Source organism: Colius striatus, chromosome Z (assembly GCF_028858725.1).
Source record: "Colius striatus isolate bColStr4 chromosome Z, bColStr4.1.hap1, whole genome shotgun sequence".
Lineage (NCBI taxonomy): Eukaryota > Metazoa > Chordata > Aves > Coliiformes > Coliidae > Colius > Colius striatus.
The window spans coordinates 4,296,556-4,321,889 of record NC_084790.1 but is presented as its reverse complement, the minus strand read 5'-3'; the positions used below and the strand labels follow the sequence as shown (position 1 = coordinate 4,321,889).

At 53.6% G+C, this 25,334-nt stretch overlaps 1 protein-coding gene across 1 annotated transcript; it reads right to left on the bottom strand.

Moving 5' to 3' along the window:
* Positions 1-1,958: 1,958 nt before the first annotated feature.
* PLXDC1 (plexin domain containing 1) lies at positions 1,959-25,185 on the bottom strand. Its single transcript, XM_062017879.1, has 14 exons — positions 25,060-25,185; positions 23,308-23,444; positions 20,391-20,534; positions 19,965-20,034; positions 19,427-19,549; positions 18,496-18,614; positions 18,189-18,288; positions 16,291-16,386; positions 14,273-14,354; positions 11,742-11,802; positions 10,673-10,808; positions 9,058-9,093; positions 7,383-7,543; positions 1,959-5,850 (listed from the first exon to the last, which is right to left on the bottom strand). Exons 1-14 carry the CDS (start codon positions 25,112-25,114, stop codon positions 5,731-5,733), a joined length of 1,440 nt encoding a protein of 479 aa, XP_061873863.1. The 5' UTR covers positions 25,115-25,185; the 3' UTR covers positions 1,959-5,730.
* Positions 25,186-25,334: the final 149 nt, after the last annotated feature.

Here is a 25,334-nt window from a genome sequence, read left to right as displayed (position 1 = left end):
CCACCGCCCCCCCCTTCCTGTTTCTGGGATGTTGTTTAGTATGAGAACTATCTGTTGGGGAAAGGTGACATTTTTGCATATTTATGTATTATAGAGTGTTTTCTTTTGTGTATATGTGTGTATATAGACATACAGAAATAGACTCCATATATTCTAATTATGCATATTCTACACCTCTGCTTAGAAAAACAGAAGAAGGCATTGAGAGAGTGGAATTCTTTTATCATATTAAATTAACTAGTGTCTGTTTTTATGAGCAGGGTGTGAGGGGCTTTGGCAGGTGAAAGGGAAAATGAGAAGCAGCTGGTCTGTTGGTTCTTTTTCCAATACTGCAACGTGGTTGTAGCCATTGAAAGTTGGTCAAAAAATGGTGGTGTTCACTACAGAAGGGCAGCAGGGACAAAGCTATGCTTATAAAATGATGCATTTAGCTCCTTGAGCAGAACTGAGACCAAGAACAGCAGACATACATGCCAGGAAAGGGCCCTGGGCTGGAGAGTTTACAATTTAAACAGCCACAGTAAAAAACAGAGTGTCTTATTATTCACATCTTACAGTCGAGCAGCTGAGAGACCAGGAGAGGTTTTACCACAGGAGATTTGCACCTCCTGACTCACAGCTCTTCACTATGACTCTCTTCTGCCTCTGTGAGCATCCTTCTGCCTCAGCATGTCCCTAATGAGACTCATCCTCACCCCTGGGAGGGGATGTAAAGTGGGACTGAATTGCTCCAATTTCTGTGCTGCCTTGAGAGCTTCTACATGGTACAGTGGTTTGCAAGGAGAGGGTTATAGGTCAGTCCTTCTTCTGGCTCTGCCCTTATCAGGTACTCAGGGTGTAGGATGTGTGGAAGCAACGCTATCAAAGCTCCCACGGAATCAGTCTATTAATAGCCATAGTTAATTGCAAGATAGGCCTTCTCTTACAGTTCATTCTCTCCTTTCAGTTACTGCAGCATGCTGATTTGTTCGGAGAATCACAGAATCATTTTGGTTGGAAAAGTCTTTTAAGCTCCTGGAGTCCCAGCCCTGCCCTCACCCTGCCCAGCCCACCACTGACCCATGACCCTCAGCAGCTCAGCTCCAGGGCTTTGGGATCCCTCCAGGGCTGGGCACTCCCCCAGCTCCCTGGGCAGCCTGGCACAGGGGCTGACACCCCTCTCAGGGAAAACTTCTCCAATCTAAACCAACCCTGGGGCAACTTGATGCTGTTTCCTCTTGTTCTGTCATGTGCTGCTTGGAAGCAGAGCCTGACCCCTCCCAGCCAAAGCCTCCTGTCAGGGAGCTGCAGAGAGTGCTCCTGTCTCCCCTCAGGCTCCTCTTCTCCAGGCTCAACACCCCCATTCCCTCAGGCCCTTCCCAGCACCCTTGTGCTCCAGCCCCTTCCCCAGCTCTGGCCACGTTCCAGCCTCTCAGTGTCCCTCTGGCAGTGAGTGAAGGGCCCAAAACACTGATGGAAGCCCCAACATGGAGGTGCTACCCAGAGGTCCTGGACAATGACCTTCAAAATCATTGACCTTTTGAAATAATTTGCTGGTAATGCAGAGATCAAAACACTAAACCTGACCACCATCAGAAAGTCAAATGTGCCCAGGAAACTTCTTGAAGCTGAGAAGCTTGAAGAAAAAGAAAGAAATCTAAATAAGCTGGGCAGAATAAAATGAGTAGAATATCGTAGTCTTACTTCAAACCTCAATTACAACAGCTTTCATCCTAGATATGTCCTGGGAGCACCTCCTGATAATGATGGGTTATTACTATGACAGAAAAGGAGGTTTTAAAAAGAAACTAAATCCTTGTATTCTTATAGTGTCAATTAAAAGAATGCAAGCTGAAGATAATTCCCAGCCGGCTTAGAAGTTCACACAACATGACCAATAATCCTTTGCACGTTTTATTTTGATAACAAAGCAGTCCAAAAGGAAGATTTATTAATTTTTTTTAATATTAAGACTGTATTCCATGCAGATAATCCATAGTAAATACATTGCATCAAAAGGACAGTTAAAGTGCCTTTAGTCCCTCAAAATAGTCCAACTGTGCTGTAAATTCAAGTATGTGGAAAGTAGGCCTTTAATTACTAAGAGAATATCTTTTTTTTATTGGGCTTTTCTCCCAGTGGTATCAAAAATTGGGGGGAGGGGGTGAGCCCTCAACTTTGACAGGAGCAGAGCCAACTGCTGGGCTCTGATAAACCCTGTGCTGTGTTTTCCCAACTGCTGAGCACAGAGAGGGGCCATTGGAGCAGATACACGATGGCATTTTCTGCCTGGACACCCAAGTGACGTGCTCAGCAGTTGCCAACAAACTGCCAGGGCACAGTGGTGGTGGTTTGCATCGTCTTTTAACCAGGTGAGCAACAGGCTGAGCACAGTGACAGCCACAGCCCGTTTGATAGCTATAAGATATACAGGTCGATATACACTTGTGCGTTGTGCAGTCTGCTTTAAAGCAAGCCCCAGTGCTGGCTTTGTCAGAATCCAAAGGCAAAAAAGCCCCTCAGGATGGGGGCTAGAGAAGCCACATGATTAAAAGCAAAAAAAAAAATCAAACTCCTTTTTTATGTCATAGTCTCCATCACCACGTGCTCGCTTCGGCTCTCCGGACTGTCAAGATTAACTGGCATCTTGCAAGTCAGAGTTACACAGATAGGACAGGAGGGTTGACCCTGACACGTTTGACTTGATCCTGACACATTTGGATTGATCCTGACACGTGCTGCCAGCGTTACATTTGAGCCCAGATTCTCCCCTTCAACATTAGAGCAGCACTTGTTGGCCATAAAGACCTTTTTTCCTTCCAGGCGTCGGCAACATCACTGTTGGGCTTCCTGGAATTTAACAGACAACCTCTTCCACTACATGTGGTGGTCCTGCTTTAGCAGGGGGGTTGCACTAGAAGATCTGTAAAGGTGCCTTCCAACCCCTACCATTGTATTCTATGGGCAAGGAGTATTCAGAAAAGGTTGTTCCCTGCTGACTCATGAGCTTCCCAGACGTGAGCTTCAAGTGCCCAGAGCTAGACCCTCAACAGGTGGGACAAAAAATGGGGTGGTTTTATTCTTCTCCTTGAGACACAACATTTAAGTGCTTTGCTTCTTCAGACTAGGCAGTGGGAGATGCCAGCTGGATCCAAACCTCCAGCTCAGAGTACACACACATGACTACAGGCAGTAACTTTGCCATCTACTCTGCCACAAGATCTTAGAGGTGATGAATTGTTAATGCCTCTACCTGACAAAAACCCAAACATTCCCCAGTAGAAGGCCAGCCAACCATCTGGTGCACAGCTACAGAATAGCCTGGTTTAGTTTGTTTCTTTCCTTAAAGGAAAATGCAGAAACACCCTAAACCCTCAAATCACCACCTTTTTCACTCCATGCACTCAGAATGTGGCATCTCCCCTGCGCTGTGGCACTTGGATGTTGTTATTCTCCACCTGATACTCTTCTGAATCCTAAGATCCTGGCTGCAGTAATGCACTGGTGATTTATCCAGCTCAATTGCACGCTATTTGAAGTCTGTTTTCTTTCAAGTCTGCAGCACTTCAGAACTCTTGGATGTTACTTAGCATTTCTAAGGGTTGCAGGGGAAGAGGAGCACCTAAAGTCTTGCTGTTACTGTGGATGCATGTTCAGAAGAAAAAAAGACCCCAAAACCAGTAAAAACAAGGCCATTGTTTGAAAAGAGTTAAATCCAGAGAAAATTCCTTACCAGCTCATAACCATTTCAAAGGAAATGAGATCCTGGGCAAAAAACAAACCAACCCAAAACTAGATGACAGCATCCCTTTGAATTCTTTCTGCTTCAGAGAAACAGGGGAGGAAAATAAATAATACCTTTCAGTTGAGGGGTTTATTTGGGAATAAAGCTTCTCTTCAAAATATGAGTAAAGAGAGACTGACTTGGCACGACTCGGTCTGACTTACCCTCTCTGAGCGTTTTTTTGGTGTCTTTCTGCCATAATAAGATGCAGCAAAAGCCTCCCTGGTGGCTCTGAATGAGCAAGAATAATCTGGGGTCTAAACGCCACAAAGCAGCCATATTTATCTTTAATGGCTCTATAAATTCAGCAGATGAGAAGGAAAACATTAATTAGACAGACCCTGCCTTTGGCAGTAATCGCCACCAGTGACAGCTGAACCAGCCAGTGGATAAAATATGCACCAAACATGATTATTAGAATAAATAACTGAGGCTCCAGAGAGAAATCTTAAAAACAGGAGGGAAAAAAAAAAAAGCCCTGTACAACCAACACCTGTTTTTTTTTAAGGGGGGCAGAAACCTTTACCTCACGCTGGACTTTGGAGACTCTCTGTTTTCACAGAAGCTTTCCACGGCTTAGGGTACCTGTGGAACGAGGGTAGAGTATTTTTCTGCAGACTAGTCTTGAATTCTGATTGCAGAGGAGGGAGTAGAAAACCCTGAGAGGTCTAGTGTCAAAGCCCTTAGTCAGGGTCAGACTCTGGACACACAAATCCAGCCCAGGGGCCTATCACAGACGTGACAAAAGAAAAATCCACTGATTTGAGCAGGCTCTAAAAATTATGTTGACAAGGTGATTCTCAGATTTTTCTCAGTGGTGCCAAGGCATGTCTGCCTTCTCTCCTTATTTACGTGGAATGCCCAAGGAGGAGCTTGGGTTTAGTTCAGGATTGAGCCCGTGGGAGGACACAGCTTTGGCTAGTGCTCTGTCCCCATCCTCTTCTGCCCAAACCTACTCTGTTCCCTCTGGAATGTCACAAGGACGTATTTTGAAGGAATCTTAAGGGTTTTTTTTTTTTTCACACTCTGTCTCCTTTGGGCTAAGGGTCAGAGTTAGTAATTTAGCAAACTAATTAGATACCAAACAGTGCATCAGAGCTGTTGGCTCACAAACACCCTGAAGGTGAGTCCTCCACAGGGTTTTGCCCTTAAAGTAGATCAAGTTTCCCTTTCTGCAGGGTGGGGAGTGGAGGCTGTTGCTTTGAAAGGAGGGGAAGGCAGGGAGTTGAGACCATGGAGGTGGAAACCCAAATGCAGGATGAAAGGGCTCAAGGTTTTTCATCTGTAAAGACACAATCAAATGCTGCCTGCCCCAAAAGAAGGCGAAAGGGAGAGCAGAGAAAGGGACAGAGCTGAGGGAGAGGGGATGGGAGAGGGAGAAGAGCCCTGGAGAGCCAACTTTACCTTTTCTGGACCACCAACACAGCATTTATCCCCAGCCTCTCCCCAGAGAGGGGTAGAAGCAGTCAGCTTGACTTTCCTACATGCAGGCAGAGCCCAAAGCATCTATGTTGCTGTCTCCAAGAACCTGCTGCTAGAAGCAATCATGCATTCGCCAGTTTCGCTCCCCGCTTTGCTGCCTCTGTTAAGACTCCCGGCGAAGGAGTGAAGAAGTCAGCCACACACAGAGGAGGAAAACCCAACCCACACAGCAAAGAAAAACCCCACACCAAGCTGAAAAATTGGCTGTGCTTTTCTTCTACCATCACGTCCAGGGTTTTGGTGCTGGGGCTGCAGGCAGAGCCCAGTGTCACCACCGGCTGCTGCTGCTGCTTTCCGGGAGGAACCCAGGCAAGTCCAGCCTCCCATCACCCTGACTCAGCCTTTTCAAATGCTCCATTGGGTCTCTTTCCTTTTTGCTCCTACTTGCTGTTTTCTTTTCCAAGAGGGGAAAGACTTTGCAATAGAATAACAGAAGACTCCAAGAGTTGAGACATGGGAGGTTCGAGACGCAGAGGGAGAAGCGCTCAGCACTGTTCTGCCTCCACAAAGCCTTCCTTCTCCTGGCTGGATGGTTCCACCTCCGAGTACGTGGCGTGGTTGGTGTGATTTCGGAATTTCATGGCAGGCCAGCGGTGTGGCCTTCGCTGTGGACAGAAACAAAGGCCCATCAGAAGCTGTGACAGAGCCTGCGGGGGAATTGGACACTCCGCCCTGGGACAAAAACAATGCTGCCTCTGTGAAAGTTGGGCTTTTTATTAATGAAAATGGATTTAAAAGAAGTCTCTTCATGCTTAGAAAAGTTTGTTGTGATGCATCAGTCTCACTGGGTTGAGCCACTGCTGAGGTTAAAACCGGGAGCAGGAAGGAAACAGAATCTTTAAGTGAAACCACAGAGTAGCGGGGGTGGGAAGGGACCTCTAGAAGTCATCCAGCCCAATCCTCTGCTAAAGGGGGCACAGGAATGTGTCCAGGTGGGTCTGGGAACCTCCTGAGAAGGAGCCTCCACACCCTCCCTGGGCAGCCTGGGCCAGGGCTCCCTCATCTCAGCATCAAATAAGCTTTTCCTTACGTTTAAGTGGAACTGTTTGTGTTCCAGCTTGTGTCCGTAACCCTCTGTCCTGTCACTGGAGACAACAGAAAGAAGTGCTGACCCATCCTCTTGACATTCACCTTTTAAATACTTGTAAATATTAATGAGATTCCCCCTCAGCCTTGTCCAGACTGAACAGCCCCAGTTCCCACAGCCTTTCCTCACAAGGAGGATGCTCCAGTCCCCTCATCATCCTGGTAGCCCTCACATTGGCCTCAGAACAAGCCTGTACTGGGGTCGCAGCTGAGGACCTCCACAGGCTTCCTGTGCAACCACATCCAAGTCAGCTCTGTCTCTCTGTCTGCAGAACAGGGACAACTGTACTGCCCCTGGTCAGAGGAGTGCAGATAAACACACCCAACACTGCCGGGTGCTCAGGTTCTACATGGCAGAGGCCACACGGATCGATTCTCTGAAGCCTGGGACAGATGGAGGAAAGACAAGCGCTCTAGGAAAAAACCAGCAAGTGCTACGGAGAAGCTGAGGGCTAAGTGTTGCTCCCTCCCCCTGCAGCAGCTCCTGTGCCAGGATTCAGCCCACTTCTGACTGCCTCGGGATCCTCCACTGAGCAGTCTCCTGGCTTGTAACAGCAGATGGAGATTGTTGGACCCCCTATCTTTCTGAGAATTAAAGTCTCCCATTTAGAGCATTACACAGTAGCTGATGGCATGACATCTATCAGTAAAGTCTGACAGTTTTAGTCAACAAAATCCAGCTGGGCAATTCAAAAGGCAGCGATCACAATCATGTCACAGCTCCAACTGCGCCCTCCAACCAGGCTGTGTGTTGACTGCTCATGCAAGCAGGTGGAAAAGCCTAAAGCGGCATGGGGGGAAAAAAAGGCAACGTGTGAAAGGGAGCATGTGAAAGGCAGCAAAATAAAGCAGCGTGGGAGGGAGAGAGCCTAAGTTTAAACCATCATCGACTGGAGGTTGGGAGATTAGCTGTGACTGTTGAGCCACGGAAAGAAACGCGGGTGTGAACTCTACCAAAAGTTCCTCTCTCCTCTTCTCTTTGCTCCCTGCTCTCCCCTGGATTTGTGTTGATGGCAGAGGAAAATAGCCAGAGGTGAGGTTCTCCACTCACCTCGATGAAGAACAGGGCAGCGTTGGAGGTGGGGTGGCTGTTGATGTAAATTCCAGTGAGGATAATGGCTGCGATGAGCAGCACGGCCAGAACGATCCCCACAATAGTACCCGTGTGAATCGGGGCTGCTGCCTTCTGGGAAGGAAGGCTGCTTCCCACACCTGCAAAAAAAAGGGATCCACATTAAGTCCTGAACTGTGCTGAGGGCTCAGTAAAAGAAAGGACTGAAAAGGGAGGAAAGACCTTTCAGAGTGCTGCACCTACCACTGAGCAACTTAACCTGCTGCAGCTTGGCTCAGTGAGTGGGGATGACGCACCAGAGAGCTGTCTGAGCTCCAGCACCCCTTTCAGATGCAGCAGTAGCTGGTTTGAAAGGAGATTAAACCACCACCATGCAGTAACCCCCTCTCCAGTCCATATTCTGTGCTTTTTGGGTGCTGACAGAAAGCCATTGGCCACGTGGCATACATTGACAGTGATGTTGCCAGCCTTCACATAGAACCGTAGAATCACAGAACCTTTTTGTCTGGAAAAGCCCTTGAAGCTCCTGCAGCCCCAGCCCTGCCCTCACCCTGCCCAGCCCACCACTAACCCACGGCCCTCAGCACCTCAGCTCCACGGCTTTGGGATCCCTCCGGGGCTGGGCACTGCCCCAGCTCCCTGGGCAGCCTGGCACATGGGCTGACACCCCTCTCAGCGAAACAGTTCTGCCTCAGCTCCAACCTCAACCTCCCCTGGGGCAACCTGAGGCCATTTCCTCTTGTTTTTTAATTCATTAGTGGAGAGAACAGACCAACCCCCACCTCACTCCAGCCTCCTGTCAGAGAGTTGCAGAGAGTGCTCCTGTCTCCCTTCAGCCTCCTCTTCCCCAGGCTGAGCACCCTCATTCCCTCAGCTGCTCCCCAGCACATTTGTTTTCCAGTCCCTTCCCCAACTCCAGTGCCCAGCTCTGGACACATTTGACACGTTTCAGATCCTCAGTGTCCTTCTTGCAGTGAGGATGCAATTGAGGAAGATCATGCATTTCAAAGGCCCCATGCCTGCAAAGGGGCATCAGTTTGCATCAGTTTCCTGCACCCAGTTTAGCCAGTTTAAATTTGTTGAGCTGCTTTCAGAGCAAGCAGAATGGGTTTCTGGTTTGCATGTGACTGCAGGCAGGTCTCACAATCCTGGCAAAGAGGGCTGGATCCTTCCCATACTCTGGAACTAGTAAGAGCATTACAGAACAGTTGGGCTGATGAACAGACTCAGGCTGAGAGGGGATTCACAGGACCAGAGTTGAAAAAGTCAGAGATGGGCTAAGGATGCTCCTTTTATTTGGATTTTACACTGCTCTTTGGCACAGATGGGGACATTCAGCAGACAAAGAACAAGGACTTCGTGCCTATGCAAAAACTGCCAAGAAAAAGGAATTACATGCAAAGAGAAAGCTCATTGTTCTTCCTTTGCACAGCAGAGCAGGCAAACAGCATCAGGATAAAAAGAGATTGTTCCTGACTCTCACTTTTCCCTACCTGAAGCAGTATTAATCAGGATAAGGACAACAGGAGCCTTATCTTGATTCCATCCCTCCAGTCTCAGGTTCACCTGCCCGCCCCACTGACTGATGGGCATTTGATTGCAGTGTTAACACGTTTTCACTTGTGAGCAGGCAGAGAGAAGATTCAGGGCTTACCTTCGCTTCCTGCGTACTGACTGAGCTTCGTATCATCTGAAAGAAGAAGGCAAAGGCAATAAAAATAAAAGTTAGGAGCCCTGTGTGATATTCTGCGTGCTCCCCCCCTGCTTTGCTCCAGCTGTACTGGGATGCTGCCAGAACACACCTCTGGCACAGCACTTATGCGGCCAGTTTCAAACCTCTGAGTTTGGTGGAAGCTTGTGGCTTACGGTTTACCATCCTCCTTCACAAAAGTGGCACCTGGAGCACAAACATCTGAGGGAACCAAGCTTTAAACACGCTCAGTGTGCCAAGCAGAACAATAAATGAGTGCTGGATGTGTGTTCAGGCTACGGAGTCTGTGTACAGCATTTGCAGTAATACACTGCGGATACATCCCAAATCAGTCACTGGGATGTGACAGTGCCGGTGTCTTGCACAGAGGCTCAAAGTCTAATTCCATCCTTCCATCTCATTCTGGAAGAAGCAGGATGTATTGTACAGGGCCTTACGCCTTGCTGCTCTCCACACCACCACCCTCACGAGTCCGGCTGAGATCCTGATCCAGAACTCTTACTGCTTGGCTTCCACATTTGCCAGCCTCAGCGCTGACACACAACCAGCGAGTCAGATGCGTTCCCAAACATCCCCCTGAGCAGAGCCAGCGAGCGGGGCCGGCTGGGGAGGATGCAGAGGGCTGAGTCCACTCCTTTGCTTTGCCTGTTCCGTCGCTGCGCTTCCCCAGATCAAGTTCGCTGCCTGATGCAGCTGGCTGCTTGTTTCCTTCCAAGATTACAAATTGACTTCATGCTTGACCATGTCACACAAAGCCTCTTGTTCTTTTTTTTTTACCAAGAACTGAGGATAAGTTGGCAAATAATCTCAGTGGTGGTGTTACCCTCCCCTTCCCTTTAATTGCTCCTCTCAAAGTCAACTCTGGCAGCCAGGCGCTGCCCCGCTCCTCCCCCCCAACTCCTTCCCATTGCTGAAGGACAATTACTAATGTTCCTTTGTATTTATTCTAATTAGCAGTTTGCGTTGGGGACTATTAAGCAGCAAAATTGAAGTGATACCTGCCGCTAGGATCGGAGGAGCCAGCCCTGTCTTAATAGGATTATCAAGCTTTAGAACACGAGTGTCTCGAGGGAAACTCAGGTCCTCATGTGGAGCTTTCTGGTGCTGGAACGAACACAGTTCCTGAGCTGAGGGCAATCTCCAGCCTGTGCTGCACTGTCACCAGTCTGAGAGCACTGATGACCCCAACTCACCAGCCAGGACCAAGCACATCAAATCACAAACCCCTGGATGCAGTAATAACCTCTGCTGTGATGCTAGGACTAGTTGCTTCTTGACCTTCACAGATACATAAAAAGGCTGTGATGCAACTATAAAACCCTTCCCAGCAGGGGGTTTCAGCTCTCCCCTTTCCCATATCACTCTGAGCCTCGCCTTTTAGGTTAGCCTCCTTCTCCTTCCCATTTGCCCTCTGCCCTGCCCTTCAAATGCAGGCTTGTTATTGTATTTATTTGCCTATGCGTTGGCTTTTTGAGGCATGGAAGCAAAAGACCTCTCTAGGGAGAAGCATCAAGGACAGGGTGTCCCTGCCACAGCTGTTCCCCCCACCTGCCCCTACCTTCTGTAGTGAGACTGCCAACAAAGAGCGAGGCTGTGGAGGTGATGACATCCTCATCCAGTGGTGAGAAAGAGCTGTCAGGAGGTGCTGAATACTGATCCCCTTCCACTAAATCCTCACAGGTCTTCTCATCTGACTGGAAAGAAAATGGAGAACAGCTACTTTCCTTATCTGTCCTCCAGCAAGAGTGCCAGGGAGCCAGTGGTGGGGACTGGGCATCCCAGGCATAGGGCTACTGAGCCTTTGGGGTTCAAGGATGGAGTGGAAACAGAGGATATGGTCCAGAAGAGGCAGGAGAAGGAGAAGGGGGTGGGGTGTTGCTTGAAGGTTAGAGAAGGAAAAGTTTGGAACCACTTAAGCAGGACAGATGACCATGATCTGGCAAGGTCCTGCAGTCTGACCTTACATCATTGGGTGACCTCATATAGGTCCTGTGACTTCCTTTTCATTCCCTCCGACCCTCTTGGTTAATAGGGAACAAAGCTGAGTTTTCAGGGCGGGGGGGATAAAAAATACCCAACAACCCTCCACAAAAGAAAAACCCAAAGCAGAAACAGATGTTTTGTTAGAGCTGATCTTTCTGAGACAAAGAAACTAGTTCATCCAACGTGGAGATAATTGTCTTATAAGGACACAAAAAAAAAAACCCCAAACCACAAGGGCTAATTTCTTCATGTTTGAGAGTGAGTAAGAGTCATGCTTCAGAAGGTGAGGGGAAAAAAACCCCCAGCGTACTCAGATTGCACCATGTGGTAACTTACAGAGCACTCCACAGCTTTGCTGAGCATCCAGCAACAAGCAGCACAGAAACAAGTGCTGGGGGGGATATACCATCTTTTAGCTATTCCCATGCAAACATCCTCTGCTAAGTGGGTCAGTGGCCCTACTGCAGTGGGGAAGGGGTGCCGAAAGGGACACTCGCTCCATTCAGGACCAGCTTGGGTCTAGTGGAGCTGAGCATGAATGGAGCTGGGACATGGCCATTGGGTTTGGCTGGGGTTTTTTCCCTGTGCATCAGCATCATTCCTTGCAGAGGACCTCGGAGAAGTGACACTTTGCTCAGTCTCACCTTCTGGCCGCAGCCGTAGGACAACCACTCCTCGCGGTATCGGTCAAAGCCACTGGAACATCTGTGAGGAGAAGCCCCGTTACCCCACAGCTGCGGAATTCCTGAGACAGAGCAACACCAGAGCTCATTTCCCCCCTCTTTGTGGGTGGCATTGCTAATGATTTCTAAGCTGCCCAAGAGTCCCAACACTGCCCCGATGAGCTCTGTGTACTTGGACAAACAAGTTTCTGTGGACTGGAAAGATTAAGATATACAAGCTGGTCTCCAAAGACACAGGGTTTCCAGTACAGCTGTGCTGGAAGGACCCAAATGTTCCTCCTCACAGAGGAGGAAAAGGGTCAACACCTCTTCTCCAAGGGAAACGGAGAAGCAGAGAAATAGGGAAAATATATATCCTGAGTTTGAATTTCCATTCCCTGGACTCAGTGCCAGGGCAAGGCCATGATCTCTATGAGGATTTGGGTTGGTTTGTGGGTTTTTTTTTTTCTATCCAGCAACATCTGCACAGGAAAAACACATTAAACAAATTATAAACAGCACCAGGAAAACACCAGCTAGAGAAACCTCTACAGAAACTGAGGGAATGAAACAGCACTCTGACCTTTGCAAAGCCTCTGGGGTTAACAAAACATGAATCAGGGCTTCAGCTGATACAAGCACTAATTTACCCAACTACCAACCAGTGAGAGAGGAGAAGCCACAAAGAGCTTCAGGTCCTGCTGAGTCACACAGATCATCGCTTGAAATGATTACAGGCTCAGTAAAAGCAAAACAACAAAGTCCACTGTGCAGGAGAGAGATAAGAGGACTCAGGTTAAACCACTGAGCTGGACTAAGGATATATATCCAAACCCTGAGAGTTACCTACCAGCTTCCTTGGGAAGATCACGTTGGCTTTAAAACCAACCTGGCTGAAGGCCAAGAAGATCATGGTGGGCTTCCTCTAGCTTCTTGTTTCCACCACCTATCCCTGTTGTGCTTTCCACTTCTAACCTAAATTCTTCAGGACCGAGTATTGTGTCCAGTTCTGGGCTCCCCAGCTCAAGAGGGGCAGGGAAGAGAGAGGCCAGTGCAGGGGTGATCAGGGGACTGGAGCATCTCTCTGACAAGGAAAGCCATAAGACTCAGGACTGTTTAGCCTGGAGAAGAGAAGGCTGAAGCGGGACCTCACCTGCTGAGGTGAGGGAGCCCTGGCCCAGGCTGCCCAGGGAGGGTGTGGAGGCTCCTCAAGAGGTTTCCAAACCCACCTGGACACGTTCCTGTGCCCCCTGATTGAGGGGAACCTGCTTTAGCAGGGGGTTGGGCAGGATGAGCTCTGCAGGGCCCTTCCAGCCCCCAGCATGCTGGGATTCTGTGAACCCTGGGGTTTCAGCCCAAATAAGATCCAGATTAAGCCCCTGTATCCCAGCTTGGTGTTGCTACCAAAGCCACATCTGGTTTCATGTAGCTTTCTCAGCTGTAACAACGTAATATTCTCTGATCCAAAGCCACTGCTGAGCAACTGTCACTGAAAAACTGATGTTCCCCTGGCTTGGGTTGTATTGCAGCCCACTGAAAGGCAGCAAACCAACCCTGATGTGTAGGGTGCTTTTGCTGATGTCTCAGAATCATTCCCTGACCCAGCTGCCCTGGTCACACCTCACTGAAATTGCTGTGTGTATGGAGAGGGTGTGAGTCTGGAGCAGACGGAGGGAAGGGCTAGAGAAAGGAGAAGTGAAGGGCTAGAGAAAGGAGTGAAGGTGCCCCGTGTTCAATGCCAGGCAGCTGGGGCAGGGGCAGCCCAGTACCTTCCTGGGAGAGCCAGGCCTTTCCCAAACATGTCTGTCCCCGTGCTGCATGTGAGGATCTGGGTTATTGGGTCCTCTCCCCTGTCACTAGCTCTAAATGTTTCAGCCAAATCTCATTAAGCTCTCTCATGCTCAGTATTGTGCTGCTTGAGCTGAAGGAGAACAGGGAGCAGGACTGCAGTGGGATCAGCCCCGTCCCCTCAGAGCCTCTGAGTCCCCCCAAAATTCAGCAAGTGCCCCCCACCATTGCTGTGGGGTGACCTGAGGGCCAGATCCTGCAGCTGGGAGGTGATGAGCATCCCCAGCTCTGTGACCTACCCACCATCCTCCAGACTTCATCCTGCCCAAGCCTCCCTGCCCTCTGCCTGAAATCACAGCCTAAGTCAGGATGAGCTTCCCCCTCAACATTTAAGCTCCCTGACGAAAATGTGTGTCTCACTTCTGGTCTCATTTTGTTCCAGCTGCTGCAATGAACCATCAGGACCAAAAACCCCTGCCTTGAGAAGTGTCTCCTTCCAGGGGCTCGTAACTGATGTGATCACTGCCTAGCCATGGCTATGAGGCTGAGAGCAGCACCCTGACGAACCCAAAAAGCTACAAAAACAACACCTCCCCCAATGAAAAAAAGATAAATTAACAATAAAAGCCAGCAATACTGATACAGGCATCAGGCCTGGAGCTGCACTTGCTCTCCCCAGCTACACGAGCAAGAGAAGAGAGGAGAAGGAAACCCATCCCAAGTACCTCTGCAGGACGTGACACCAGCTGCAGTTGAAGGTCAGCTCCGAGGTCACGCACATTTCGCAGCTCTGATGCTGGAGACAAGCTGTAAAAAAAAGAGAGAGGTGCCAGGGATGTGCCTGCTGGCAGAGGCTGAACCAGAGCATCAGCGGAGAAGCCCAAGCCAACCACGCTCCGTGTTGGGGCTGCAGGTCATGGCAGAACCATCCTGGCAGGAGCGGGCTCACAGTCCAGCCATAAACACCTTCCCAGTCTGTTTATCTGGGAATCAAAACACATCTGAGACTTAGGCTGTATCTGATTGTGCAGACAGTGTTTCTCAGGAGGAAGGAAGCAATACAGACGTTTTAACCCTCGGTTGCCATGTCCATAGCAGTTCTGCAAGGGCATCTCTGCACTGGAGAGGACAAACCGCTTGCAGAGAGCCATCATTGCCCATCATCCTGTACAGCAAAGATGGCCAAGAGGGCTTGTCTGCACAACTAAGTGAGGGAAACGAGCAGTTTTATTTAACCAGCCCCTTGAGGGACTCTGTCTGACAGCAAGAGAGACAAGAGTGGATCCAGTGCCTGTGAAACACCAAGTGATGGAGGCAGAACAACAGAGCCTCCCATCCAGTGTCAGTGCACAGGCAGCAGCATCCCCTCCTCTCTTGGGACACCTGGCTCACCTTTTTCCCCACCAGACATTCCTCCTCTATCCATGGGATCTCCATTCTGCCCTTCACACCTCAACAAACTCCTCCCTGCTCCTACCCCAGACCTGAGCCGCCCACACTCTTCTGGCCTCCTTTGCTCTCACATACTGGGCTCATCCCGAACTCCCTGCCAGCAGCAAGCAAGCAAGGACCTCTGGAGAGGAGACAGGGGCTAAAAATTAACCCCCCCCATCAGAAGAGGTGGAATCAGTCCCCTCTAGCTCTGTGCCTCCTCCAAAGACATTGCTCTCAGCTCCCCGAGCTGCCGAGGAGACAACAAAACAGCGAGTCTTTAGGAGCAAAGAAGAGTTATTGCAGCATGCTTATTTATGATCTGCTTTGCAGTAACCCTGCCTGCTGTTAAAATTGTCATAAAATACCCTGGGAAGACCGTTTAAATGCATAAACCTTGGTATTTTGGTGACAGATTTACTCTGTGCTCTGTGTCTCTGGGCTGCGGGGCGACTCTCCCCCGTGCGCATGTGTCCTTGGGCTCAGACACTAAAAATGTATCAATTTAACTGGGGGCCTGAAGAAATTTTGTCTGAGTGTGGAGGCGTAGAAAATGTCTTGTAGGCAGGCCTGAAGTGAACCGGTTGTCCAGCAAAATTAGCTGCAGCTTGTGGAGCGAAGAGAAGGAGTTTCGGTGGCTGGGGAGGTGAGAAGAGCTGCCAGGAGCTGAGGAATTAAAGCACTGGGGTGAGATGGGATCTACTGGTGAGCAACAGGAGCTGTGCAGGAGGAAAGGTGCTGGCAGGCAGCATTGGGGACCACAGCTGGTGGTCCCAGGGAAGTCGTGGCTGGCATCTCTGCTTTTGTTGCTGAGATGGGGAGTGCTGAGCGCAGCAGGGATGGTGGAATTGCCTGCAGAACCCTCCTTTAGCAGCTCTCCTTTAGCAGCTCCTCCTGTGCCAGCTGAGCATTGCTGCATCCCTGGCTCCTGTCTCAGCCAGCCTGGCACACACGTGGGGTCTGCTGTTGGCTGAGGGTGACTCTGAGCTGATGCATCCAGACAAGGCTGCACATATGAGACATCCAGCAACACAGCACAGAGCCCCCCACTAAGGCAGAATGGCCAGGGGACCCCTGAGCAGGGATGAGCTGCATCCTGACTGACAGCACACCCTCCCTCCACGGTTCCCACGCAGGATCCTCACCACCAGGTGATGGGTGGCAGCCACCCACCCTTCCAGCACCCATTGAACCTATGTCCTCCTGCCTCAGCTTCCCCTTCTGGCTGGAAACGGGAGGCTGTTGTAGCTGCTGGCGGAAACCACAGGAGGGAAACACGCTCCTGGGCACTGGCACAGCCTGGCTGACTTACTGGGCAGTGGGGTGAACTCCACAGCTGACATGTTGGTGATCTTGCTGGTGTCCAGCTCCACGCGATGATACTCGTAGATGGTCCGTCGGCGGGACTCTGAAATGCAGAGCCTTGGCTTTAGACTGGGTACAAACCCGCCCTGCAAAGGGGTTTAAGCCCAGGTGGGAACCTCAGTGTGTGTGGGGCAAGCTTGTGGGGCTGCTGCTGACTCCCAGCTGCCAGGCAAAGGCGGGCCCAGGCTTTGTGGCCACTGCTGCAGGAGAGGACAGTGTGCAGAGGTTGCCAGGCTGCAGGAGAAGCCATGCAGGAGGTGCTGGGGAGGCAGGAAGGACATCAAGGCACAGATTTCCCCTTCCCTCTTTTGCTAACAGGAGCTTGGAGCTCTCTGTCCCTCCTCTCCCTCATCAGAAACTCCCGAGATGGATGTGGTCCAGTCCTGCATCGCTCTAAACAAACACAAAGCTGCACAACACATTGCTCGTCAGTGAGTCACGGGGCTGGGAGCCTCCTCCGTGCTCAGCACCGCTCCCCAGCTTCCTGCTCTGCAGCCCCAAAGCCTCCTCTTTCCCCCAGCCCTTTTCTTCCCCATCCTCGTGCCCCTCTTCTTTCTCTTTTCCCCTTCATCCTTGTTGCCAGAGGGGTCTGTCCTGCATTTAGGCCTCTCCCAGATTTCCTCCCAGCATCTGCCACTGATTCATGTGGTGACAGCAGCCAAGATGCTTCTCTGGCATCACTTTTATCTGTGAGGACAATCAACACTCTCCTTCCAGCATGGCTGTGGCTTCTCACAGCTCTGCACTGCACTTGGAGATCAACAGATGAGCAGGACAGAACCCTCTCCCCTCCTGCCTGCTCCTCTCCATCCCTCCAAGCCTTATTCCTTCACCTCATTCGGGGTTTCCCTCATGCCCAGTCCTGCCAATTCTTCTCTGCTTCCCCTCCCAGCCCAGGGCAGACAGGAGGTGCAGTGTGGGTGAGCAAGCCCATGGGGATGGGCTGGGGTGCAGGGAGAAGAGGCACCATCCAGCCTGTCTCTTACAGAAACTGTTGTAAACGGGTAATAAATGAGGGCCAGATGGCAGCTCCATAAATAACAGGGAAAAGCAACCACACCAGGAGCAGCATAGGGAGGCAGGAGCAAGCTTGGGCTCCTCGTGACAAGAGGTGACAGGGAGAGGCTGGAAGAGCCTTTTCAGCAAGCTCATCCCATGCCTGCAGCTCATGGCACGTGTGGGATAAGCCTGTGGACATGTATGTGGCTGTCCCCAAGTCCTGCTGACACAGGTGCAGACCCCAGCCCCACCTGCAGCAGCCACACAGGGCTTGTGTCACCACATGCGTCCAAGGACAGGCCAGAGCAGCAGCGATGTGGCTTGTAGGCTACAGGAATGGGGAATCCAGCATCCCCAAAGCCTCTCATCCATCTGTAGCCTTGTTTGCAATTGTTCCTCCCCTCCTCCTCATCAGCTGGAAATGAGCTTGGCTGCTCATGGCAATTTAGAAGGCGCCAGGAAAGAGGCACAAAGCCCTTCTGCCTGCAGAAAGCACACAGGGCCCGTGGGCTGGGGCCACCCTGACCCATGGGGACACCCAGAGCACAAGGTGGCATGATGGGGTTGGCCATGGAGAGAGGTACCACAAGAGAGAGGCACCCTGACAGAGAGGGACCCTGACAGAGAGGCACCCAGGGACACAGGACAAGGGACACCCATGCATCCTCACACCCCTTCTCCCCTGCCCATGAATCCAACCAGTGCATCCTCACAATGTGCACAAAGACGAGGCTGCCTCACCTCCCCTTCCCCATCCATCCCCTCTCCCCAGCTGTGATGCCAGGGGAGCCTCAGCTGCTTCCCTGCCTTGGCAGCTGCCCCCCTCCAAGTTCCTCAGTGACTCACCAGGCACCTCGGGAGAAGGGTTGAGGATCATGAAGGCATCAGAGAGGCCAGCTTTCACAGGGTGCTGGGTGGCACTGATCTGTAGGACTGGCACAGGGATCTGCAGATGGGGAGAGAGGGTGTGATGGATCCCCAGCCCTGCCCCAGGCTTCTGGTGCTACCACAGAGATCTGCAGTGCTTTGGTGGTACTGGGAATGGCCAGTCTCCATGTGTGAACAGGAAGAACAGCCAGTTTCCTCCCACACTCTCAAGGATCCCCTGCAGGGATGCTCCTTCTGTGCCCTCCCCAGCAGAAACATCTCTCACCTCCTTGTACCCAAAGACAATTCTCCCAGTGCTGTGCAGGGCTGCCTGGAAGGTGAAGCTGCCCATGTCCTCCTTCCCCTGAAGATAAACCTTGTCCCACTGCACCACAAAAACTGTCCCTGGGGGAGAGACCAAAGCAGATCAGTCATGGAATCACAGAATCATTTGGTTGGAAAAGCCCTTGAAGCTCCTGCAGCCCCAGCCCTGCCCTCACCCTGCCCAGCCCAGCACTGACCCACAGCCCTCAGCACCTCAGCTGCACGGCTTTGGGATCCCTCCAGGGCTGGGCACTGCCCCAGCTCCCTGGGCAGCCTGGCACAGGGGCTGACACCCCTCTCAGGGAAACAGTTCTGCCTCAGCTCCAATCCCAACCTCTCCTGGTGTAAAGTGGGGCAATTTCCTCTTGTCACTTGGGAGAAGAAAAGACCTTTACCCTTGCTACAGTCCCCTGTCAGGGAGTGTCAGAGAGAGCTCCTGTCTCCCCTCAGGCTCCTCTTCTCCAGCCTCAACACCCCCATTCCCTCAGCCCCTCCCCAGCACCCTTGTGCTCCAGCCCCTTCCCCAGCTCTGTGCCCGGCTCTGGCCACGCTGCAGCCCCTCAGTGTCCCTGTGGCAGTGAGTGAGGGGCCCAGCACTGAGCACAGCCCTGGACCTGCAGCCTCCCCAGGGCCCACCACAGGGGACAATCCCTGCCCTGGGTCTGCTGGTGACACTATTTCTGACACAGCCAGGATGCCCTTGGCCTTCTTGCCCACCTGGGCACGCTGCTGGCTCCTACTCAGATGGCTGTTGATTAAGACTCCCAGGTGTTGTCTATCCCATCCCTTCCCCTCTGTTTGCTCCGGAGAGCTGAGCTTCACCCAGTGACAGGAGGAAAGAGGGGGCAGGGCTGGTGTGCCCCTTGCAGAGGGGCCAGCAGAGCAGGGCTCACCGTTGTCCAGGTACTGGACGGTGGAGTTGCGGGAGTAGCTGGGGTTGAAGTTGGCCATGAGGGGTGCGACATACTGCGTGGCTGTGAGCATCCGGTGGATGACGTCCCCCATGAAGATAAACCCTGAGCCAGCAGAGCAGAGGGTGAGGCAGCAGGCACCTGCTCCCCTCCGCCACCCCATCCTCCCTTTCAGACCTCCCACCACCCTGCCCTGGCTCACCCTCTCACATTCTCTCCAGGTCTGTGTTGTTCCCCTGCATCCCCCCAGCTGCTGCAGAAAGCGAGGCACAGGCAGCACCCAACTAACTCCCTGAGCACCAGCAGCGGGGCAAGGGGTTGACTAAAAGCTAAAAGGGCTGCAGCTCCTTCCCTGTCTGAGCTCCCTGGGGTTCAGGGAGGTGGGGTGAGGTTAGAGCCAGCCCCAGAGCCGTGGTCATCCCTCCCACCACAGCAATGCCAACCAAGCAGGGGCACTCACTCCATCCCATCCCATCCCATCCCATCCCATCCCATCCCATCCCATCCCATCCCCACTCACCGCCCGTCGCTATGGTGACCTGGCGCAGGAGGTGGCCGTAGAAGGGGAAGTCAAAGGAGAGGACGATTCTCTGCAGGAGGGAGATGAGGTGAGAACCACGCTCAGCCCTTGGGAAAACACCAGCTGGGGATGCAGGGGAACAAGGGGTCCGTGCCCTCTGGCACTGCCCTGGCTTAGAGCAAGCTCTGGGGGCCAGCGCCTGGAAGGGTGTGAGGGAGGGGAGCGAGGAGTCCTGGAGGTGAGCCCACAGCTCATTCCTGTCAGCTTGAGACCAAACTCTTCCCAAGCTTTGGTCACCACCGGGCTGTCACAGGGACGGGGAGGGGATGGTGCTGCCTCAGGCGAGGTGCTACCACCAGTACATCAGTGCTGGGAGAGGAGAGGTGGGGGAACATGCCAGGGTGCAGGACAGCCCTGTGGGCTCACCGAGGCCTGCCGGTGCGTGTTGGAGAGGATCCCGTGGATCTTCACTTGGCTCCTGTTGGCTGCTGCCATGTCCACCCACAGCCCCCTCAGCTGGGCATCCCCCGGCCCGTAGATCCGCGAGACGTAGTAGCTGTGGTTGTCCTCCTGCAGCCAGGGAGGGACAGGCACAGCCTTACCCAGCTTGCCCTGTGGAGATCCAAACCTCCCAGCACAGCCCAGAGAAGCTGGGACCTGATCTCAGCACAAAGCAGCAATAAAACCACACAGGAAAAAAAACCCGTGTGAGGCCAGCAAAGGATGCTGAGCAGTTGGAGAAGGTGCAGAGAAGACCCGTGAGACCAATTAGTGCAGAGGATGGGCTGGATGGTGAGAGAGAGAGATGTGATTCAGAAGAGACTTCAGCAAAGCAGATGCAACCTTCCCAGGAAGAAAATATCCAGTTCTAGAGCCAAGGTCTGGAAGTTCCAGCTCAAGTGACCACTAGAAGTGAAGCAAACAAATGAAGACATGGGAGTCCAGAGGAAATGATTAACCTTGGAACAGGCATCTCGGGAAAAGCAGCTGAGCCACGGCTGCTGACCAAGTGGGAGTGAAGGGCTGAGGATGGGGGACATGGTGGGGAGAGTAACGGTCTGTGGGGCAGGGGCTTCTCTCCTCAGAGGGGCAGGACAGGGCATGACTCTGTGTGACAGATCTCTCCTTGCCATTCTTACCCAGAGCAAGGAGAGGGAGCTCGGACATCCCTCTGCCAGCTCCCCAAGCCACCAGCAGCGTCCCCAGGTTCCCCAAACCCCCTCTCCCTGGCGGATCAGGGCACAGACCACATGGCAGCTCTGCTAAGTGGCATCTCAAAGTGGTCAAGGGCCTGGCAGAGTACACATATCCCCAATGGGAAGTCGCACACGGGCTCTGCAGCAGCTCTGTGGGGACAGCAGCAGAGCAAGCAGCTTCCCCGGGTGCATCCTGTGCCCTGGTCACACTGGGGACACAGCTGGGAGCCTTCTGCTGTCAGGGGAAGCCAGTTCATGGTGGGGGATGAGAAGCATCTTAATTTTCCCTGGGAAAGGGCTGCTCCACTAGTCCCTGCCACCATTCATCCCCATTCTCTGTCTCTGACCCCCAGCCCCCCTCACCCCACAGCATCTCCCCCCCTGAGCCCCCAGCACCCACTCCCTGCACACACACCCAGTGCTCTGGGCAGGGAAGGAACCGCCAGCTCAGGATTTAACGGGTTGAAGGAGGGGGGAAATCAAAGCCTGTGCTTTGAAGGGCTCGGTGGTCTGTGGGGTCACAAGGGACAAAATGCTTTTAGAAAACGTGTTTTTCTGCTTCAGCAAAGCTCAGGGAAAGCCATCGCTCTCCTCTGCCTCCTGTGCAAGCCCTGACTTGAGAGCAAGCTCTCCTGGCAATTCCCTACAGCAATTACAGCCCCTTCTTGCTCAGAGGGATCAGAGTGCTCTGTTCCCTATGGATGGGGAAACTGAGGCACGGGGAAGGCTGTGTCAGTACCTGCTGCATCCCAGCACCCACCTCCCCATGCAAAGGCCTTGGATAGCCTCCAGGGTGCAGGGACAGGCCACTGCTGGGTAACAAAGGACAAAACCTTCCATGTCCTTGTCCTACTCGTGCCTTCCCAGTGTTCCAAATAAACCAGGGGGGAATTGGGTGGGCTGGAGCACAGAGGATTTGGCTGCTGAGCTCCTGGCCTGAGCTCATGAGGATGTCCTAACTCATCACCTTGCTTCTGTTACAGCAGGGATTAGAGAGGGGAGGGTTTGGACACACGAATGAGAGGGAAGCACAGCCATCGTGGAGCAGGGGTTGGGGAAGGACAGCAGCAATGCCCAACATCACATCCCTCTTCATCCTTGGGGTCCAGAGCTGCCTCTCTGCACCCCAAACCTGCAAGATTTTAAGGGAGAGAGAGGAGAAACTCCCTCCAGACACAAGCTGGCACTTCTCAAGGAAGGATCAGACACAGCAAGGTGCAGCATTTGTGATCTCAGACACAGCCCCACTCTGAGCTCGCCGACAGCTAAAGCCCCAGCAAATCCCTCCCTTCTCCTTCTGGGAACCATGAGTGTTGTCACACCCTCCCCGTGTCTCCCCTACTTCTCCAGATGCTATGGTGGCCATTTGGGGTTGATTTGTGGGGGCAGGACTTTTAAGCACTTCCACAGTTCAGGGACTTCTGTCTCCTCTCTGTTCCCAGCAGTGAGGGATAAGGGCCAAGCTGGAGCTCAGGCAGAGCAGAAAAAGCTGTGCCACAGGGATATAAAGTCCCCCAACCAGCTGCCAGCAAAAATGTCACCACAGCCAACATATCCTCCCTTAGAAACCACTTTCAGCCATGGCTACACATCCCCCCCATCCCAGCACTGGACAAACTCCCCTGGCTGCCTTGGGACATGTGGCCCCGCCACAAATAACCGGGAGCTAATTGAGGGCAGGTAATTAGGCACAGCTGGGATGTGAGAAGCAAGTGAGATGTCCCATGGGTTCCTTAGTGAGTTCCCTAACAGCAGGGCAGGCTGCAGGCTTCCCCAGCCAGAGAACGCCATTCCCTCCCCACACAACCCCCTCACCCCGATAACCTCAGCAGCAGCAGCCCCAGCACACACATGGCACTGTGGTGAGCAAAGCAATCCCAGCTCCTCATGCCAGGGATGGCCCTGGGACCTGGCAGGGCTGATGGGCTGGGAGGGCCACAGGGCTCAGAGCAACCCCCACATCTCAAAGCAATCCCCAGGGATCGACCACTTCTGCACTGGGCTGTAATTACCCTCTGGGATCCGACCCCATACATTAAATCAGAGCCAGCGTCTCCAGCAGCTCCCTGCCCAGCCTGGAAATAGCTCTTGGTGGTCAGGCACTGGCTGGGTCCTGCCCGGGGGGGCAGGAGGGGGCTCCGACTCACCACAATCCGTGTCTCGTTGGGCGGCAGCGTGTCGATGGCCAGGCTGCCTCCCACCAGGTCCTGGCTGATGTGGGTCCCCTCGGTCCCAGGAGAGGTCTCCCGAGCTCTCCGCCGCCCTTCACCCCCGGGGGGGTGTCCTGAAGGGGGAGGGGGCAGAGCACAGGGATGGGATCCCACGCTGGGATCAGGACTGTCCCACCCCCCCAGCAAGGCAGCTTCTGCTTAGGTGACAAGAGGTTAGGGGTCTGGAGGGGGTGGTCTCATCCCTGATCCTTCAGGGAAAGCAATCCCTGGATCATTGGATTCCCTGGGATCATTGGATTCCATCCCTCCAGCAATGATGGGGATGTGGGGAAGAGCTTCTCAGGGCACAGGGATGGGTGACACACACCCACAGCTGGGGAGGAAAACTGGGACAGAGCAGGGAAAGGGGGTGAAACGCCTACGACCCCCAGCTCAGCTCAGAGCCCAACACACGGGGAGGAGCGTGAGGCTCCAGGGACAGAGACGATGTGGCTTTAGCAACAGGGCAGCAGCGTGGCCGTGTCCTCCACATTCCCAGATGTCAGAATCTTCCTCTGGGCTGGTACAGGGTGCAGGTGCCAGGGCAGATTCCAAGTACCCACCTCCTAAAGAACATGTCCCTCATCCCCTCCTGCCTCATCTCTCCCTGCCCAGCTCAGCTCTAGGGAGGGAGCTGAGGCCAGAAACACAGTGCAGTGTTGAAGAGGGGGGAATAAAAAAAAAGCCATTTGGGACCAAATCTGCAGAGGCTCATGAGATTTCCTGGCAGCTCGGCAGGGGCGGAGGCGGCACGGACGGCACACGCTCGCCTACGGGCAGGGACAGAGCCAGGACGTCTGTCCCCAGCGAGTGGGACAGCAAAAACACCCAGCAGGGGCCACAGGCTGCTCCCCTGGGAGACAGTTCCCACCTCCACCCCGGGGAGAGGGAGCTAATTGCTGCCTAATGAGCTCCGGGCCCCCTGAGGTGCCCGGTGAGGCTGGTTTCTGTCCTCAGCTCCTCCGGGAGGGGAAACTGAGGCAGGGGGGAGCACGGCTGAGCCGGCAGGAGCAGGCAGCTGGCAGGATGTACCCCATTATGAGGAACGAGAGTGTTTGTTTGGGGGCACAGTGGCCTTCCCCGGGGGGGACCAGCCCCTCGGCACTCCTGGGGTGCCCCAGCTCACAAGCAGATCCCCAGAGAAGCTGCAGTGTCCTCCCCAAAATCTCACCGGTGCAACCACAGGCAGGCCAGCACCAGCCGTGCCACGGGTGGGGGAACCCTGGGGAGGGGGGGGTACCGCTGCAGTGGGGGTCACAGCCTCCCCTCTGCCCCATACAGCTGAGGAGGGTCCTGGCACCCCACGCTGCCAGCGCCTTCACCGGGGAGATGCTGTGGCAGGGGAGGACACGGGGCTGGGAGGAGAAACCCCACACCGTGTGGCTGCTGTGGTTGTAGGGTGCAGCGTGACCCGCAGCCGCGTGTCCTGGGTGCGGGAGGAGGACGAAGACCCCCAAATTGGCAGCAGCGGGACACGCAGACAGCCCGGGCTCAGCCCGACACCTCCCGCTACCCACGGCCACGCGGGACCGCGGGCACAGCAGCCCCCAGAGGGGCAAAAGCGTGGAGAGGCACCGGCCCCCAGGGATGCACACGCGGTCTCCCCCAGCCCCGGACCCCCCAGCTCCCCGGGGGTCCCTCCCTGCCTTCCCCGGAGCTCGCCCGGCCGCCGCCCCCCAGCCGCCCTACCTGAGCCCAGGACCCCGCGCAGGAGGCACAGCAGGATCAGGCCCCCCCGGCTCATGGCCCCGGCTGTGCTGGGGGGGGCTCAGCACCCCGCCATGGGCCCGCACCCCCGGGGAGCCGCGCTGGGAGCCGGAGCCGGAGCGGGAGCGGAGCCGGAGCCCGGGCGGCTGCCGGAGGCGGGGCCGGGGGCGGAGCTGGAGCCGGCGGCAGGACTCCCCCTCCCCGCCACGCCCGGGGGGCTCGGGCACGGCCGCTGCCGTGTCGGAGGGGTCCCGTGG